Source organism: Gymnoscopelus microlampas (genome assembly GCF_963454915.1).
Source record: "Gymnoscopelus microlampas genome assembly, chromosome: 21".
Classification (NCBI taxonomy): domain Eukaryota; kingdom Metazoa; phylum Chordata; class Actinopteri; order Myctophiformes; family Myctophidae; genus Gymnoscopelus; species Gymnoscopelus microlampas.
Genome location: NC_139958.1, coordinates 41,269,650 through 41,284,609, shown reverse-complemented (window position 1 = coordinate 41,284,609; position 14,960 = coordinate 41,269,650). Strand labels below are relative to the sequence as shown.

Below are 14,960 nucleotides of genomic sequence, written 5' to 3'. Positions count from 1 at the left end.
GACAGAGTTCAGGACTACAGTAGGGATGGGAAGTTATGAAAGTGTCGTGTTACGATTATTGTGGCCAAAATAATTGTGATTGACGATATTATCACGATCATCTATATATGCTTTCAACTCTTAAAATTACACTTTTGTTAACCACTTGCACATTAGCCAAAATTAGGAGATGTACAAGCTCACAACGCAGTTGTGAGCTTGTAGATCTTGGGTCAACTTGGGCCAACTTGGGTCAACTTGGGCCAACTTGGGTCCAGTGTTTATGAATTTCACGATAAAGTAAAACCCCTGCGATATGAACATCGCGATAAACGATAATATCATCCCATCCCTATTTTAAGACCCTGTGCCGTCGGGAAAAACTAAGGGTACCTGTGGTGGCTTCAATAAACACGGGCTCTAGGAAGTCTCCCTGGTGCATCCCGTACAGACCCACCAGGTAGCTGGTGTTGGGGGTCAGGCCGGAGATGCCCAGGCTGAAGGCGTCTCCGGACAGCGTGAGGTTCTGGCTCTCCGCCACGTGCTCCATGTTTGTTACCTCAATGACAAAGCCCTCAAAGTCCCCGTCCTGCGAGCCCCAGGACACATTGAAGCTGTCCCAGGTTATGTCACTGATGGTGAGGTTCACCACCACGGGCTTCAACTCCTCTGGTAGATCAAGACAAATCCACATGGTGGTGGTGAATTCAAGAGGCAAGAGGGATTCATTCATGTGAATTATTACTCTGGATTAGTCAAGGCATGTTACTCGACACAAAAAAAATAAAGGAATTAAAGGAATTATATTGTCGCTGTCAGGCAAAAACCCTGTATTTCCAAAACGGTTACTTTTCAGGAAATGGGGAAGAAAAAAGCATGTGTTCCAATGGATCCAGTGTAGTTATTATTTAGTCATAAGCTTTTGTTAATATGTTTCAATGGTTCAATATTTAAAAAACCGACAGACACACTTAACTGCTTTCACTTTAAAAAATAGGCGGTCTAAAGGCTCACAGCATTTTGTGTGACACTCTAGTATGACAAAGTATAGGTGCACTAATTCAGGAAAATAACACGTGCAAATCTGAAATATGGAGATACAAGGTTTCTGCCTGACAGCAACAATATGGGGATGAATGAGGATGAAATGAAAGTGAACTGTATTTGGCATATTAATCCAGACTGTCACAAAAGCTTTTCAATATCTTTGAAGTAAATCAATGCAAAGGTCATTATGTGAGTAAGAGTAATTGAAAGTCATACTGAGTAACATTCATTTTACTAGTCTTTTTGGCGAGTAGTCTTTAGCACTCTTTGACTTTTACAGCATTTGTCTATCCGTCTAGAACTGCGAATCCCAGAAATCAGTATCACTCCTAAATTAAGGCTGCGGGGTCCTAGTGCCATGGAAGTTTTGTAAAACAACAATATTGTATTTTTTTAAATAAAATAAATACATAATAAAGATTCGGTACATTTTTGGTCATTTTGGCCCAAGAGAACTTCAGTTCCAGTTGTGGAATAGTTATTGTGAAAAATATGTAATTCCTTAATTGAAAAAAGTTTCACAGTATGACTTTAAATTAGGAAAGAGCATCGTAAAATGTTTCATCATGTAGTTACAGTTGTATCATGTAGTGATATAAAGAGGTATTGAGTGACCTGTAAAAAATGTTATATATGTCTTATTATCTTTAAAAAGAAGCAAGCATGGAGAAGGTATGGAGAGATGGATGCTGATGTTGAAACAAAGAAAACGTCTGTCTCCATGTACCTGTGGTAGCAGAAACTTTGATAGGTAAAGATCGTTCTCCCGCCACCAACCCATAAACTGAAATATCATAGCGCGTGGCGGGGGCCAAGCCTCCGATCTCAGCCCTCCTGAAACCTCCTGGCAACGTCCTCTCATGGACTTTTTGTGCCGGTCCCGACACAGCACTGAGCTCCACCAGGAAGCTATCAAAGGCCTCGACGTCGGGCGGCTCGAACCACGCTAGCTCCACGCTAGCGGCGGTCACGTTAGTGACTAGGAGCTCTCCCAGGATCTCCAGGATGGAGCTCTCGGGCTCAGGAGCCCCGGAAGAAGAGATAGAGGGCTCCAAATCCAGGATAGAGCTCTCAGAGGCCCCAGAAGAAGAGACAGGGGGTTCCACGTCCGGGATAGAGCTTTCGGAAGCCCCAGAACTAGAGCCAGAGAGCTCAGCAGAGCTTAGGTGATCGCTTGGAGCTGTCGGCGGAACAGCGTCCAAAGTAGACCGAAGCGTCGGCTCGTCTTTGATACTTAGTGCTATTACACCACGGGAAGTAGGCGGAGATGCTACAGTAAATAGAAATGATGTTAGGAAATAAATACATCAATGAAATGTTGTAACTGTTTATGGATAGAGAGAGAAACAGAAGACAACTGACACTGTAAATAACGGATGGGGAAACACATAAATAGTAGGGTTAGTTAAAGATCAGTCTCTTAAGCCAGAAAACTCTTCAACAACCTCCAAACGCTACAGAGAGTCTGTACAGTAACGGTGCTTCGCAAACAAATGTGACAGGAAGCTGTCTTCTGTTTGTCATTTCCCTTCATTAAATTTGTTTTTTTAAATTATCTTTAAAATATATCTTTGCATTTCCATTATTGCTAAGCAACAAGCTAGATAGGCTTCAACTAATTCGATTTACAGTAGGTCTGATTGACACGACTGTAAAGGCGAAATGGAAGTGAGGGGGAGGCCAGACATCCAAACTATTTTCTTTGCATTGTCAGCACTCCCACTGTACATACAGAAGCATTTGAAAATTGTATGAGCGAACAGTTTGTCTGGAGAGACTGGTTGAAAATAGGAAAATATTAGAGGAAGATAAATTAACATACATTTGTCATGATTCATTATGTTTATCTCAGACAAGAGTCTAAGTGCTCGTTTCCCTGGCAGCTTTTCAATCACTTTCAGTGTCATAGTCCTTCCAGAGCTGTGTTCTCTCATGCATCAGAGATGCACTGACCATTGGCAGAACGGCACATTCATTAATGACACATGAATGAGCCAATCAGTGTCATTAACTTTTGAAGGTCCCGAGTAGTCCACCACAGTGGAAGTACACAGTTCTCTTCAAATGGAGGCTGAAGCCATGCAGAAAGCCTGAAGAGAAGGCCACTTTTTACTCTATAATGGAATGAGTCCTTTTGACCAACATGCAGCATGGGACTCTAATGCCTGATTTATACTTGGCATTGTGTCGCACATCAAAAATAGGCAATCAACACGTTAACAACACGTTGTGCTGTGCCACAGCCCCATAGGTAAAACCTCCATTGTCAGAGAAGGGAGGCACGACACCACCGCACAACTAATGATAAATCAGGCTTTACGTTGTCCTCGTCTTAGATAGTCTCACGTAACCAAATTGTCAGAGATCTCTGCCTACTGATACGTCTGGTGACATCTAAATTCTTCATCCAAAAATTGGGTGGAAACAATTTGGAGATTTAAAAAACAACAGCATCACAAAACCAATGCAAAGACTGCAATGCTCCAATGCAAATGCGATGGTATAAGGATTGGTTTTCAAAGCGGTGGGCGTGGGTTTGTTGCCAATAGTTTTCTCCACTGTTCAAACGCATTATGAATTTAGATTTCCCCAGACGTAGTATCAGTAGACGGATATCTTTGATCTTCTGGCCACATCAGACTACATCGTATGATAACAGGACAAAATGTCCATGACATGGAATGCCGATTGTTCAGTAGCTAATTCCAAAATGATGGCATTGTCATGCAAATCATAATATATTATGTACACATGCAAAAGCAACCAAATAACAACAATGGAATCAAATACAAATTGCCGTTACACTGAAGGGCTGAACACCAGAACATGATACGTCTGGTCAACATGCAGTCCAAAAGAGAAGCTTATACCTGTGACCGCCACCGCTTCACCAAGCGCAGAAGACCTCTGGCTATCGCTTATTCCATAAAGTTTTATCTGATATTCTGTAGATGCCTTCAGGCCCTGGATTCTAACGCCACTGGCATTGCCTTGGAGACGGATCTCTCTCGTATCCCATAATCGCAGAGCATCTCTGCATTCTACAGCGAGGCTATCATAGACGCCGTGTGTCGCGTTCGGCTCCCACACGACGTCAAATCCGCCCGAGGTGACGCCTGAGATGTTCAGGTGTCCGGGCTCATTCCCGGGCATCATCCCAGACGACTGGGTGTCAGAAGTGGGATCTAAATGAACAAAGCTAATGATATTGTCCTCCACGCCTGTGGGAGGCGTTAGCTCTGGGACGTCAGAGGCAGCTAAGTAAAATGTGAAAGAGGCTACAAAGAAACACAACAAAGGCACAAATCAAGATCAACAAATTATTTAGGTTAGGGCTGGGTAATATGGACAAGATCAAATATTGCAATATTTTTGGACCAAATACCTCGATATCGATATTGTGATAATATCATATTGTGTTGATAATATTAATTATCAAATTCAAAAACCTTCAAAACAGCTCAAACATTAACATTTACAAGTTCACAACGTATTGCGAGATTGTAGATTGGTTATTTTTGCTCATTTTGTATAAAGTAAGGAATTAGTGATACAATATGGAAATATATTGCCCAGCCCTAACGTGCATCTTATTGTGCTGCAAATGAAATGCCAAAAATCATCTCATTCCCTGTATTATGCATAAATCGCTGCACTTCCCCAGAGAGTGTCTTTCTTATGATGAATTTATACATTTTGGAACGTACTGTAAAACCTGGAAAATGGGAACGGCTATCTCTCATTCTGTTTGAAGATTGTGAAAGGCCCGTGGAAATTCTAAGGGAAAAATCATCAGCGATACTTTTGCCTGCCAAGTGTGATGGCTGCTACAGCATTTCAACTTTGAAAAAAAGAGCAAACGGTTTGAAACGAAATCACAACGACCATAGAACATTAATCAAAATGGCATCTCTTATTGACGACCCACCTGTGGAGGCGGACACAATGGCCGCCAGGCTGTTTTTCGGTCCTCTCTCTGCGGTCAGGTGGAAGGTGTAGTCCATGCCCGGTTTCAGGTTGGTCAGGACGTGCGTGGTGTCCGCGGCCGGGACCGTCAGCTCCTCTCGGTCGCCGTCCCTGGTCACGGATTCCAGCCGGTAGCCGGTGATCTTGGCCTGAGGTTTCTGCCACTCCAATGTGAGGGACGTTTCCGACGAATCGCTCACTTGCAGATCCCTGGGTGGGTCGAGCTCTGAGAAAGACGAGGTCCGTCAGTTATACGTTGGGTTATTTACGTGCATTATGCTGCTTATGGGTCTCGGTAATGGTAAAGGACAGTCGGTCAGGAACGCGGTAGAGAGCATTTTGGTCGGTGGCAGTGGCACGTGAAGTTATGTTTAGTAAAAGTTTACCTCTCTTAGTACCGTATGGGACCTGTGTTCTGTCTGTGCATCAGCGAGAGATTCAATTATTATTATTTATTTATTTTTCTCTTCTACTGTTCGCCAAAAATAGCCGATCAACAAGCTCACAATGCATTGCTTGTAGATTGGCAATTTCCCCAGAATATGTGTCTATTTATAGATTACTGTATGTTTGCGTGCTCCTTTTTACATGGAAAAGAGCCAGTTACGTTGGTTCGGGCATCTATAGACTACAGATGCTTCCAGAGCGTCTCCCTAGCAGTGGTGGAAAAAGTACTGGTTTTGCTTAAGTAAAAGTATCAAGTCGGGAATTCAAAACGTACTTGAGTAAAAGTACAAAAGTATTGGCATCAAAATGTACATGAAGTACCAAAAGTAAAAGTACTCATTATAAAGAATGTCTCATTTACATTTTTTCAATGTATATAAAAAACATTTGAAAATAGCCGATCTACAAGCTCACAATGCGTCGCATCGCGACGCATTGTGAGCTTGTAGATCGGCTATTTTCAAATTGCCAAAATGCATAGCGGGCTGAAGTGGTTAATGTATGTTCTGTAATAATAATCAAAATCTACAAAGTTACTTAGTAACTAAGTAAATGTACTTAGTTACTTTCCACCCCTGCTCCCTAGGGAGGTCCTCTGGGCACGTCCCACTGGAAGGAGGCCACAGGGAAGACCAAGGACCAGGTGGGCGAGGATTGTATCTCTCCACGCTGGCCTTGGAACGCCTGGGGATCCCCCAGTTAGATTTAGCTTATGGGGCCTTGGAAAGGGAAGTCTGGGATTCTCAGCTGGAACCTCCGCGACCCAACTCCGGATAAGCGGTGGAAGTTTGCCTATTATAACATGCCCAGAATAGGGATGCTACGGGTTCACGTGGTTATAATGAATGCAAAACATTGGCCATAGTTTAAAAAGAAAAGGAGAAAAAAAAGCACATCATTCATTATAAGCTCTTGCTTTGCTCTTGAAGAATGTGGACTGACAGACGTAACGACATTGGCTCACGCTAGCTAGTTTAAACCATGTGTTACGGCACATAGAAGATGGATGATGCAAAGTATTGGCCTGTTTTGTTGTGTATGCATGATTTGTACTTGCGGTCGCTGATTTATAAGCTCGCAACATGTCACAACACAGCACTGTGAGGTGTTGTGAGCTTGTGAATCTGCTATTGTTGGTGTCCAGCACTGGCACACTAGCCTGGCATTGGCTAGTCTGATAACGTGGATTCACTCTCACGTTCCTCCCCGTGTATCAGTCTGGACTTCGGCCCATAGGGAGCGAGTATGAGAAATCAGAAAATGATCGGGCCAATCAGTTACATTCACCCATTCACACACTGACAGCGTGCGAGGCACCAACTTCATCGGGAGTAATTAGGGGGTTCAGCGTCTTGCTCAAGGACACTTCGACACTAACCCGCGGGATCGAACTATGAACCTTCCGTTTTCCCAAGTGGCCGCTCTTCCTCCCGAGCCACTGACGCCACTGATAACATTGTTAGGAAATGTTTGAAGAAACGTTTCGAAAACAGTGAAAATAGCCGATCCTGCAAGGTCGCGCTAGCGTGCGTGTGCGTGCGTGCGTGCTTGCCTCACCGCGTGGCGGGTTTTAGCTTTGCCAGGTGTAAATGTGGCGGGTGGGTGGGGTTGGGAACCACTGGTATGAAGCAGTCACCGAGTGCCGCGCTATGAGCTTGTAGATCTGCTATTTTTGAAAAATAAATCCCGAAAATGTTTTTTAAAGCGAACATTTGTAACTCAAATATTTGCTTCTGGGGGTCCCTGGAACAACATATATTGAGATGGGGAGGGGGAGGCGGGGGTCAAATACGTATCATTTTGGGTGGTCCCTGGACATGAAAAAGCTAACATTTGTAAGAGAACGACTGATATTACAGCAACATACGTTTTTATGTTTTATTTATTTAGAATTTAAAAGACATTTGTAGAATCCCCTGAAGCAGAGATTTGAGTAAAAAAAACATTTGAAAACATGTTCAAGATAAAGTGCCGCACTCGGTGCCGCGCTATGAGCTTCAAGAGCTTGTAGATCTGCTATTTTCGAATAGCCAAAGAAATCTAAAAATGACACCGATTATTTCCCGGTCTTAATGGGTCTTAACTCTCTCTGCACTTCGGAGACAGGCTTGACACATATAAATAACAAATCACTTTTTTCCCCCCATTAACCTCATGCCGGTCCTCGATATTTGTATCAACAGCTACAGGTGGGTCACGGGTGTATTTATCCATAGGTGTGAAGGATGTTTTATTTGGACAGCTGTTGGGGTTATTGTCTCTCTCACCCGTTTCTGTGTTGGTGGTGGCAGGAAGACTCTCTCTCTCGTTCTTCACGGCTGTCACTCCGATCCCGTATTCCGTGCCTGGTTTTAGCCCTGCAGCACATAGGAGAAACGACTGTTGAAACACATCCAGCACTCTGTGTGCATTTGCAGCTTTCTAGGTTTGTCTTTGCACAGGACAAAAAGAAAACGACATTCAATCTGTATACGAATCCAGAACAGCTGCTCCAAATGTTACTTGACCACTGAAATAGTCAGTGGTGGAAAAAGTAAAACATTTTTTTTACTTAAAAAAAGGTGATACTGGAATGTAGAAATACTCTGTTACAAGTAAAAGTCAGGAATTCTAAATTTACTTGAGTAAAAGTACAAAAGTATGGGCATCAAAATGTACTTGAAGTACCAAAAGTAGAAAGTACTCATTATTATGCAGAATATCCCGTCATAAGTTACCATCTATCTATATATACAATTTGAATCCTGCGCCATGTCGGTTGTCCGTATGCGACGCCAGTGTGACGGTGTGACGTAATCTGACATCACGATGACAACGCCAGTGTGACGTAATCTCACGACAGCATGACATCACATGACATCACATCCTACCTATAAATTCTAGGATGCCGTCAGATCGCACCAGTTCGACGGCTTCCATAGTGGGTTTTGGTCATTGGAGAGGTGATGCACGTCACCTCTTTCTGAAGTGGGTACTTTCAAAGCCTGCCGTGGATTTAGGAGAGCACAAAACTCTCTCTCACACTGTGAGGTGCCTGTAAGGTGGCACTGCAAAGTGAACGACGCGTCACGCTAGACGTGATGACAACGCCAGTGTGACGTAATCTCACGACAGCATGACATCACGCATGACATCACATCCTACCTATAAATTCTAGGATGCCGTCAGATCGCACCAGTTCGACGGCTTCCATAGTGGGTTTTGGTCATTGGAGAGGTGATGCACGTCACCTCTTTCTGAAGTGGGTACTTTCAAAGCCTGCCGTGGATTTAGGAGAGCACAAAACTCTCTCTCACACTGTGAGGTGCCTGTAAGGTGGCACTGCAAAGTGAACGACGCGTCACGCTAGACGTTCGGGCCGTAGCGGCCCGAACTTCTAGTATATATACAATTTGAATCCTGCGCCATGTCGGTTGTCTGTAACGTTGTATGTAGCCAGTGTGACGTAATCTGACATCACGCCAGTGTGACGTAATCTGACATCACGATGAGACGGTCGTCCCGAAATATACAATTTGAATCCTGCGCCATGTCGGTTGTCACTATGACGTAATCTGACATCACGCCAGTGTGACGTAATCTGACATCACGATGAGACGGTGATCGTCGTGATGTCAGATTACGTCACACTGGCGTGATGTCAGATTACGTCACACTGGCTACATACAACGTTACAGACAACCGACATGGTGCAGGATTCAAATTGTATATATACTAGAAGTTCGGGCCGCTACGCGGCCCGAACGTCTAGCGTGACGCGTCGTCCACTTGGCAGTGCCACATTACCGGCACCTCACAGTGTGAGAGAGAGTTTTGTGCTCCCCTAAATCCACGCCAGGCTATTATAGGTAGGATGTGATGTCATGTGATGTCATGCTGTCGTGAGATTACGTCACACTGGCGTTGTCATCGTGATGTCAGATTACGTCACACCGTCACACTGGCGTCGCATACGGACAACCGACATGGCGCAGGATTCAAATTGTATATATAGATAGATGGTAACTTATGACGGGATATTCTGCATAATAATGAGTACTTTCTACTTTTGGTACTTCAAGTACATTTTGATGCCCATACTTTTGTACTTTTACTCAAGTAAATTTAGAATTCCTGACTTTTACTTGTAACAGAGTATTTCTACATTCCAGTATCACCTTTTTTTAAGTAAAAAAAATGTTTTACTTTTTCCACCACTGACTATTTCAGTGGTCAAGTAACATTTGGAGCAGCTGTTCTGGATTCGTATACAGATTGAATGTCGTTTTCTTTTTGTCCTGTGCAAAGACAAACCTATAAATATGACATCACATCCTACCTATAAATTCTAGGATGCCGTCAGATCGCACCAGTTCGACGGCTTCCATAGTGATAAATAGTAATAGTGGCACTGCAAAGTGAACGACGCGTCACGCTAGACGTTATCACTCATGATAAATTTGTACAATTTGTTTCTACTTGGTCTGTGTCTCATAGGAGGACTGTGGACAGTCCAGAAACCTGTCTACCAGTGACATCATCGTTAGGCATGATTTTTTTTTCCAACAAGATTTCACGTTTTTTATTTAGACTTTTATTAACACAAGAACAATGGCTTCTTGTATTGCATTGCAACTTTCCAGGAATAGAAAGCCTGCAGTTTCTATTAGCTTGGATTCCCCATTGATGATGTCACTGGTAGACGGGACTCTGAACTGTCCACAGCCCTCCTCTGAGACACAGACCAAGTAGATTTTTTTTTTACCATTTTATCATGAGTATTAGTGAGGACCAATTATATGAAGATGGGTTGAAAATCGGTGAAGTCGTCCTTTTAAGTACAGTACTTGAGTAAATGCAATTAGTTACTTTACACGACTGTGTGCGTGTGCATGCGTTGTGTGCGTGCCTATTGCCTCTCACCAGTGACAGTGACCTGGGTGCCGTCTCCCGGTCCAGCGGGCACCATCTCCTCCCCGTGGGACCCCCCACCAGAGATGTGGTTGTACTTCACCCGGTAGGTGTCAACCTCCGCCACGCTGTTGCTCCACTGCAGGGTGACGCCGTCGTCCGTCTGGGAGACCACCTGCAGGTCCCTGGGGGGGTCCAGGTCTGTGGCAACACAACAAAGCAACACATTAACACCCATTAAGACCGGGAAAAATACCAGATATACAAGCTCATAGCGCGGCACCGAGTGCCGCGCTATGAGCTTGTAGATCTGCTATTCAATTCAAGTCTCCGTGGGGTGACTAGTCGATTAGCCTCGGTCCCAGCCTCACTCATCTGCGAAAACAAGAGCCAGGTCACGACCTGAAGCAGCGAGTGTCTAGGAAGTCCTGAGTGGGTAGGATTTCCGTCGCGCGCGTTTCCCCCGGAAACGATATTTTTTGACCAATCACAACACTCGTTTCATTCACGGAGATTTGTAAAGCATCAACGTCATTTCCTTGGGCGGCACTTCCGTCAAATTCAACCGTTTCCGGTTGTCACTTCCTAGATAGGCTGCACCAGCGCTACTGTTTTCGTGTATAGAGGGGCGGGTGTATAGAGGCGCGGAGAGATTGCGCCTGATCCCATTGGTTCACCGATCTGTCCGTCAACCCCCGCCCCGCTAACACAACATTACGAGCGACGCCCACTGCGCTCTGGTTGGTTGGGGAAATGAAACACTTCCCATACCGGGTACACCGACGCGTTCCTCCAGGCTTTTATTTTTTTTAGCAAAACTAAACAATAAAAGCCAGGCTACTTCCTAGACAACCAACAGCCCAGGTCTTGCCCAGCGTGCTAATCGATAGAGATTTTTTTTTTTTTGAGGGGGTGAACTATCCCTTTAAGCCACCTCATTCCAACTCTGTGGGGCCACACGGCTCGGCAAGGCTTGCTCACCTGTAGTGAAGGTCTGGGTGACGGGTTCGCTGGTGCTGTTTCCCCTCCTGGAGGTCAGGGTTACCTGGTACTGGGTGTCTGGGTCCAACCCATCCAGGCTGTACTGGGAGTCCGAGGAGGACAGGTCCACCACGGTTGTGTTTGTGTCTGCAGCAAGGTTAATATAGTTAACCAAATAACGAAAACTAAAACCAACTGAAATTATAGACAAAATGCCCTTCGTTTTCGTTTTTCTCGTTGATCAACAGTCAACGTTCTCGTTGATTGTTGAACAGTAACTGAATATATATATTTTTAAATGGTATCTTTTGTTGAGTTTTTATTACACAATACTTACTCTGACCTTTTTGAATCCTGCACCTGACAAATAACCCAAAGTATGAAAAAAACTCAAACTAAAACAAAGCGTTGTCACATAGATAAAAACTAATAAAAGCTAGCAAACCCGCTCTAAAAACTGAATTAGAAATGGACTTGTCAAAACCAACTTAAACTAAACTATTATGAAAAATCCAAAACTATTATAACCTTGGTCTGCAGGCTCTGAGCTGGGTCCATACGACACAGTGATTCCGTCCACCTCTGCCACCGGCTGGGACCAGGCGACGAGAGCTGACGAGTCTGTCACGTCTTTCACCTGCACGTGACGAGGACCGTCGATACCTGGACAACGCCACACACATAACAAGCAGAACACAAAGAGCAGGGAAAATGTCACATTGATGTATACTTTCAGTTTTGTGTATTATTATTATTATTATTAGTAGTATTATTATTATTATGTTTAATGGTACTATTGTCGCTGGAAACCCCGTATTTCCAAAACAGTAACTTTTCAGGAAATGTAAGAAATAACCTGTGTTCCTATAGACCCCTTAATAGACAACGTCAGACTGATAAGAACCAATATGCGCGCGCAGGCCGGCACCAAAAGAAACCCATTCTGTCACGTCTCGCTAGGACGCGCCTCACTAGCCAACACACAAGAGGAGGTTGAATGTACTGAAACCAGCTCACCCCGAAACAATATGTTGGGAATTGATTGCATGAAACCATCACCTGTGCGTCCAGTCTCAATGTTGGTAAACAAATAATTGGTATATGGATCCAATGCAATTATTATTTAGTCACAGACTCTTGTTAATACTTTTCATTGGTCTAATGTTTATAAAACCCACATACAGACTTAAAGTGGCACTATGTAACTTTTGTGTATGAATAAAATGTAATTTTGTCCAATATGTATGGTAGAGTATGTTAATACAACATAACTTATACAATTGGGGTGGTTGTATTTAGTCTCCCTGCTCTTCTATTGAGACATTTATTGTAGATCGTGTCAAAGGTCATGTTTCACCCAGACACAGGATCTGGTACGAATTTGTACCTGATGGTCAAGATTCAATTTATCCCCTGAGCAAGCAGGCATGCTCTATTAACTCAATGGTAAAACTAATTCAGCACTTGCACAGAAAACCATGTTCAAATTCGGGGTAGAAGAGGAAAGTTACACAGTGCAGCTTTAAGCACTTTGACTTAATAGAAGATCTACAACAATGCGACACGTTGTGAGCTTATAGATCGGCAATTTTCACTACTTTTGCACGGCACTGTATAACAAAATGGGGAATTAGTTTATAGGGGGGACAAACTACATTTAAATGGAGATACGAGGTTTCAGTTTGACAGCAGCAATATGTCGTTTACATGGAGGCATTTAGCAGAAGCTCTCAGTCAAGTGTGAGATCAGCGCAAGCAGCGCAAGCAGCGCAAGAGTAAAGTGCACTGTAGTCAATAAACAACAAGGTAAACGGTCGATTAAATAGAGTGCAGAGAGAACAACAATAGCAGGTAAACAATGAACCTAGCATCTGTCCAAACTACATCCATCTAAATAACTTTCTGTACATTTGTGGCAAAGAGAAAGTTAATCCAAACATCATAAAAAACATGAGTGTTCTTTCGCTTTGAGAGGTGCACTAAATATTTTGGCATAATCACGACACGCATAAAAATGAGTAATAATAGATTCTTTATATGTATAAGACTGAATCTGGCACTCGCGACAGCGGGATTGTGTTTTGAGCCCTCGCAGTGAAGGGTATTATGAAATATAATGAGATTCCCTTTCACGCAGGCACTCAATTATGCGTCTACTAGCTAACAGAGCTTCCTATGTGTATTTTACAGGGGAGGGAAAAAAAAAGTGCAGCTAGCCTGGAGGAAAGCTAACAGGCCCTGGGGGGATAAAAGAGTCCAATCCTCCCCTCTGCCTCATTCCTCGCTGTAAGCTGTGATGAATTTCAACCTGAACAAATACATTACCTCACATGCGCAATGGCACAGATACTCCGCGCACAGAGTCCATCAACAAGGACTTGTAAACTAAATGACTTTTCCATGCATATGGACGTTCAGCCTGGCATAGTTCTATCGCATAAACAAAACAAGTGGCTTTTAAGCGTGTAATTATGGAGTAACAGCGGGTAATAAAACCTTAAGCAAGCCCAAGACAACGTGTGATGGACCATATCCTCACTGTCGGGGGGTAAACCTTGTATCTCCGTATACGTCAACTATTCAAGTCTTTTTTTATCGTAAATAAATGCCCTGCTACATCGTACAGAAGTGTCGAGCAAAAGTATCGGAAAAGGGCGATCTACAAGCGCACAGTGACGCATTGCAATGCGTTTTAGGTCATCTATTTTCACTACTTTTGGAAAAAAAGTTAAAGATTTAAAGTGTGTCTGTGGGTTTTATAAACATTGAACGAATGAAAAGTGTTTACAAGAGCTTGTGACTAAATAATAACTACATGTGGAACCATTGGAACACAGGTTCTCTTTTTCCATTTCCTGAAAAGCAACAGCTTTGGACATACACGGTTTCCGCCCGACAGTGGCGATATTCACATGGCAGCTTCCATGCTCTTACATCATACTCGGGGATTGTTGGGAAATCCCCCCCAGACGGGTTTTCCACCCTGAGCGGTGATGTCACAGCAAGATGGCTGCCATGTGACTATGGTTAGTGGCTCCCTGAAAACATTCACTTATTACTCCATACGTAGTAAAACGCTGTTGAAATCATTTGGCTTGATGGCGCTACAGTGTGCATTATAATTCAATTCCGTGGCGAGAGTAGTTGTGGGTTTCGCTGCAGCAAGCACACGCATGGTCTCCTCACTCTTCCGTATGTATGCGTTATTGTGTACGCTATATCTTCCAGAAACGTTGGCACCTAACTGCTCCTTCATACTTTTGCCTAAAAAATGTTCGGCTAATTGTAGAATAACCCCGCACGCACGCACGCACGCACGCACGCACGCACGCACGCACGCACGCACACACACACACACACACACACACACACACACACACACACACACACACACACACACACACACACACACACACACACACACACACACACGCACACACACACACCACAAACTTTGGCAGCTATATCTACTCCTTCCTTCACCTAGCAACTCCATTCAAACTTTAAAATGTTTGGCTTAGTTGTGGACTAACTCCCCCCCACAAACTCCCACATGCCAATCCACCCCCCACCCCCAATACCCCCCATACATTTGAAGATGAATTCCTCTCAAATGCTATTTCTACGGAGCATACTGTGTTTTCTTCATT

The 14,960-nt window shown here is 43.7% G+C and overlaps 1 protein-coding gene across 3 annotated transcripts in view; it reads right to left on the bottom strand.

Moving 5' to 3' along the window:
- The window catches only part of LOC311038247 (tenascin-like), a 72,897-nt gene that overhangs the window by 23,725 nt on the left and 34,212 nt on the right, over positions 1-14,960 (bottom strand). For 2 of the 3 annotated variants that reach the window (XM_084047645.1, XM_084047646.1), the window contains exons 16-21: positions 11,839-11,973; positions 11,311-11,457; positions 10,342-10,530; positions 7,707-7,796; positions 4,955-5,218; positions 373-648 (exon numbers count right to left, since the gene is read on the bottom strand). In XM_084047645.1, coding sequence (XP_083903771.1) covers positions 373-648; positions 4,955-5,218; positions 7,707-7,796; positions 10,342-10,530; positions 11,311-11,457; positions 11,839-11,973 — 1,101 coding nt within the window. The remainder of the gene's footprint in view (positions 1-372; positions 649-4,954; positions 5,219-7,706; positions 7,797-10,341; positions 10,531-11,310; positions 11,458-11,838; positions 11,974-14,960) is intronic. The other variant, XM_084047647.1, reaches the window with a different exon arrangement.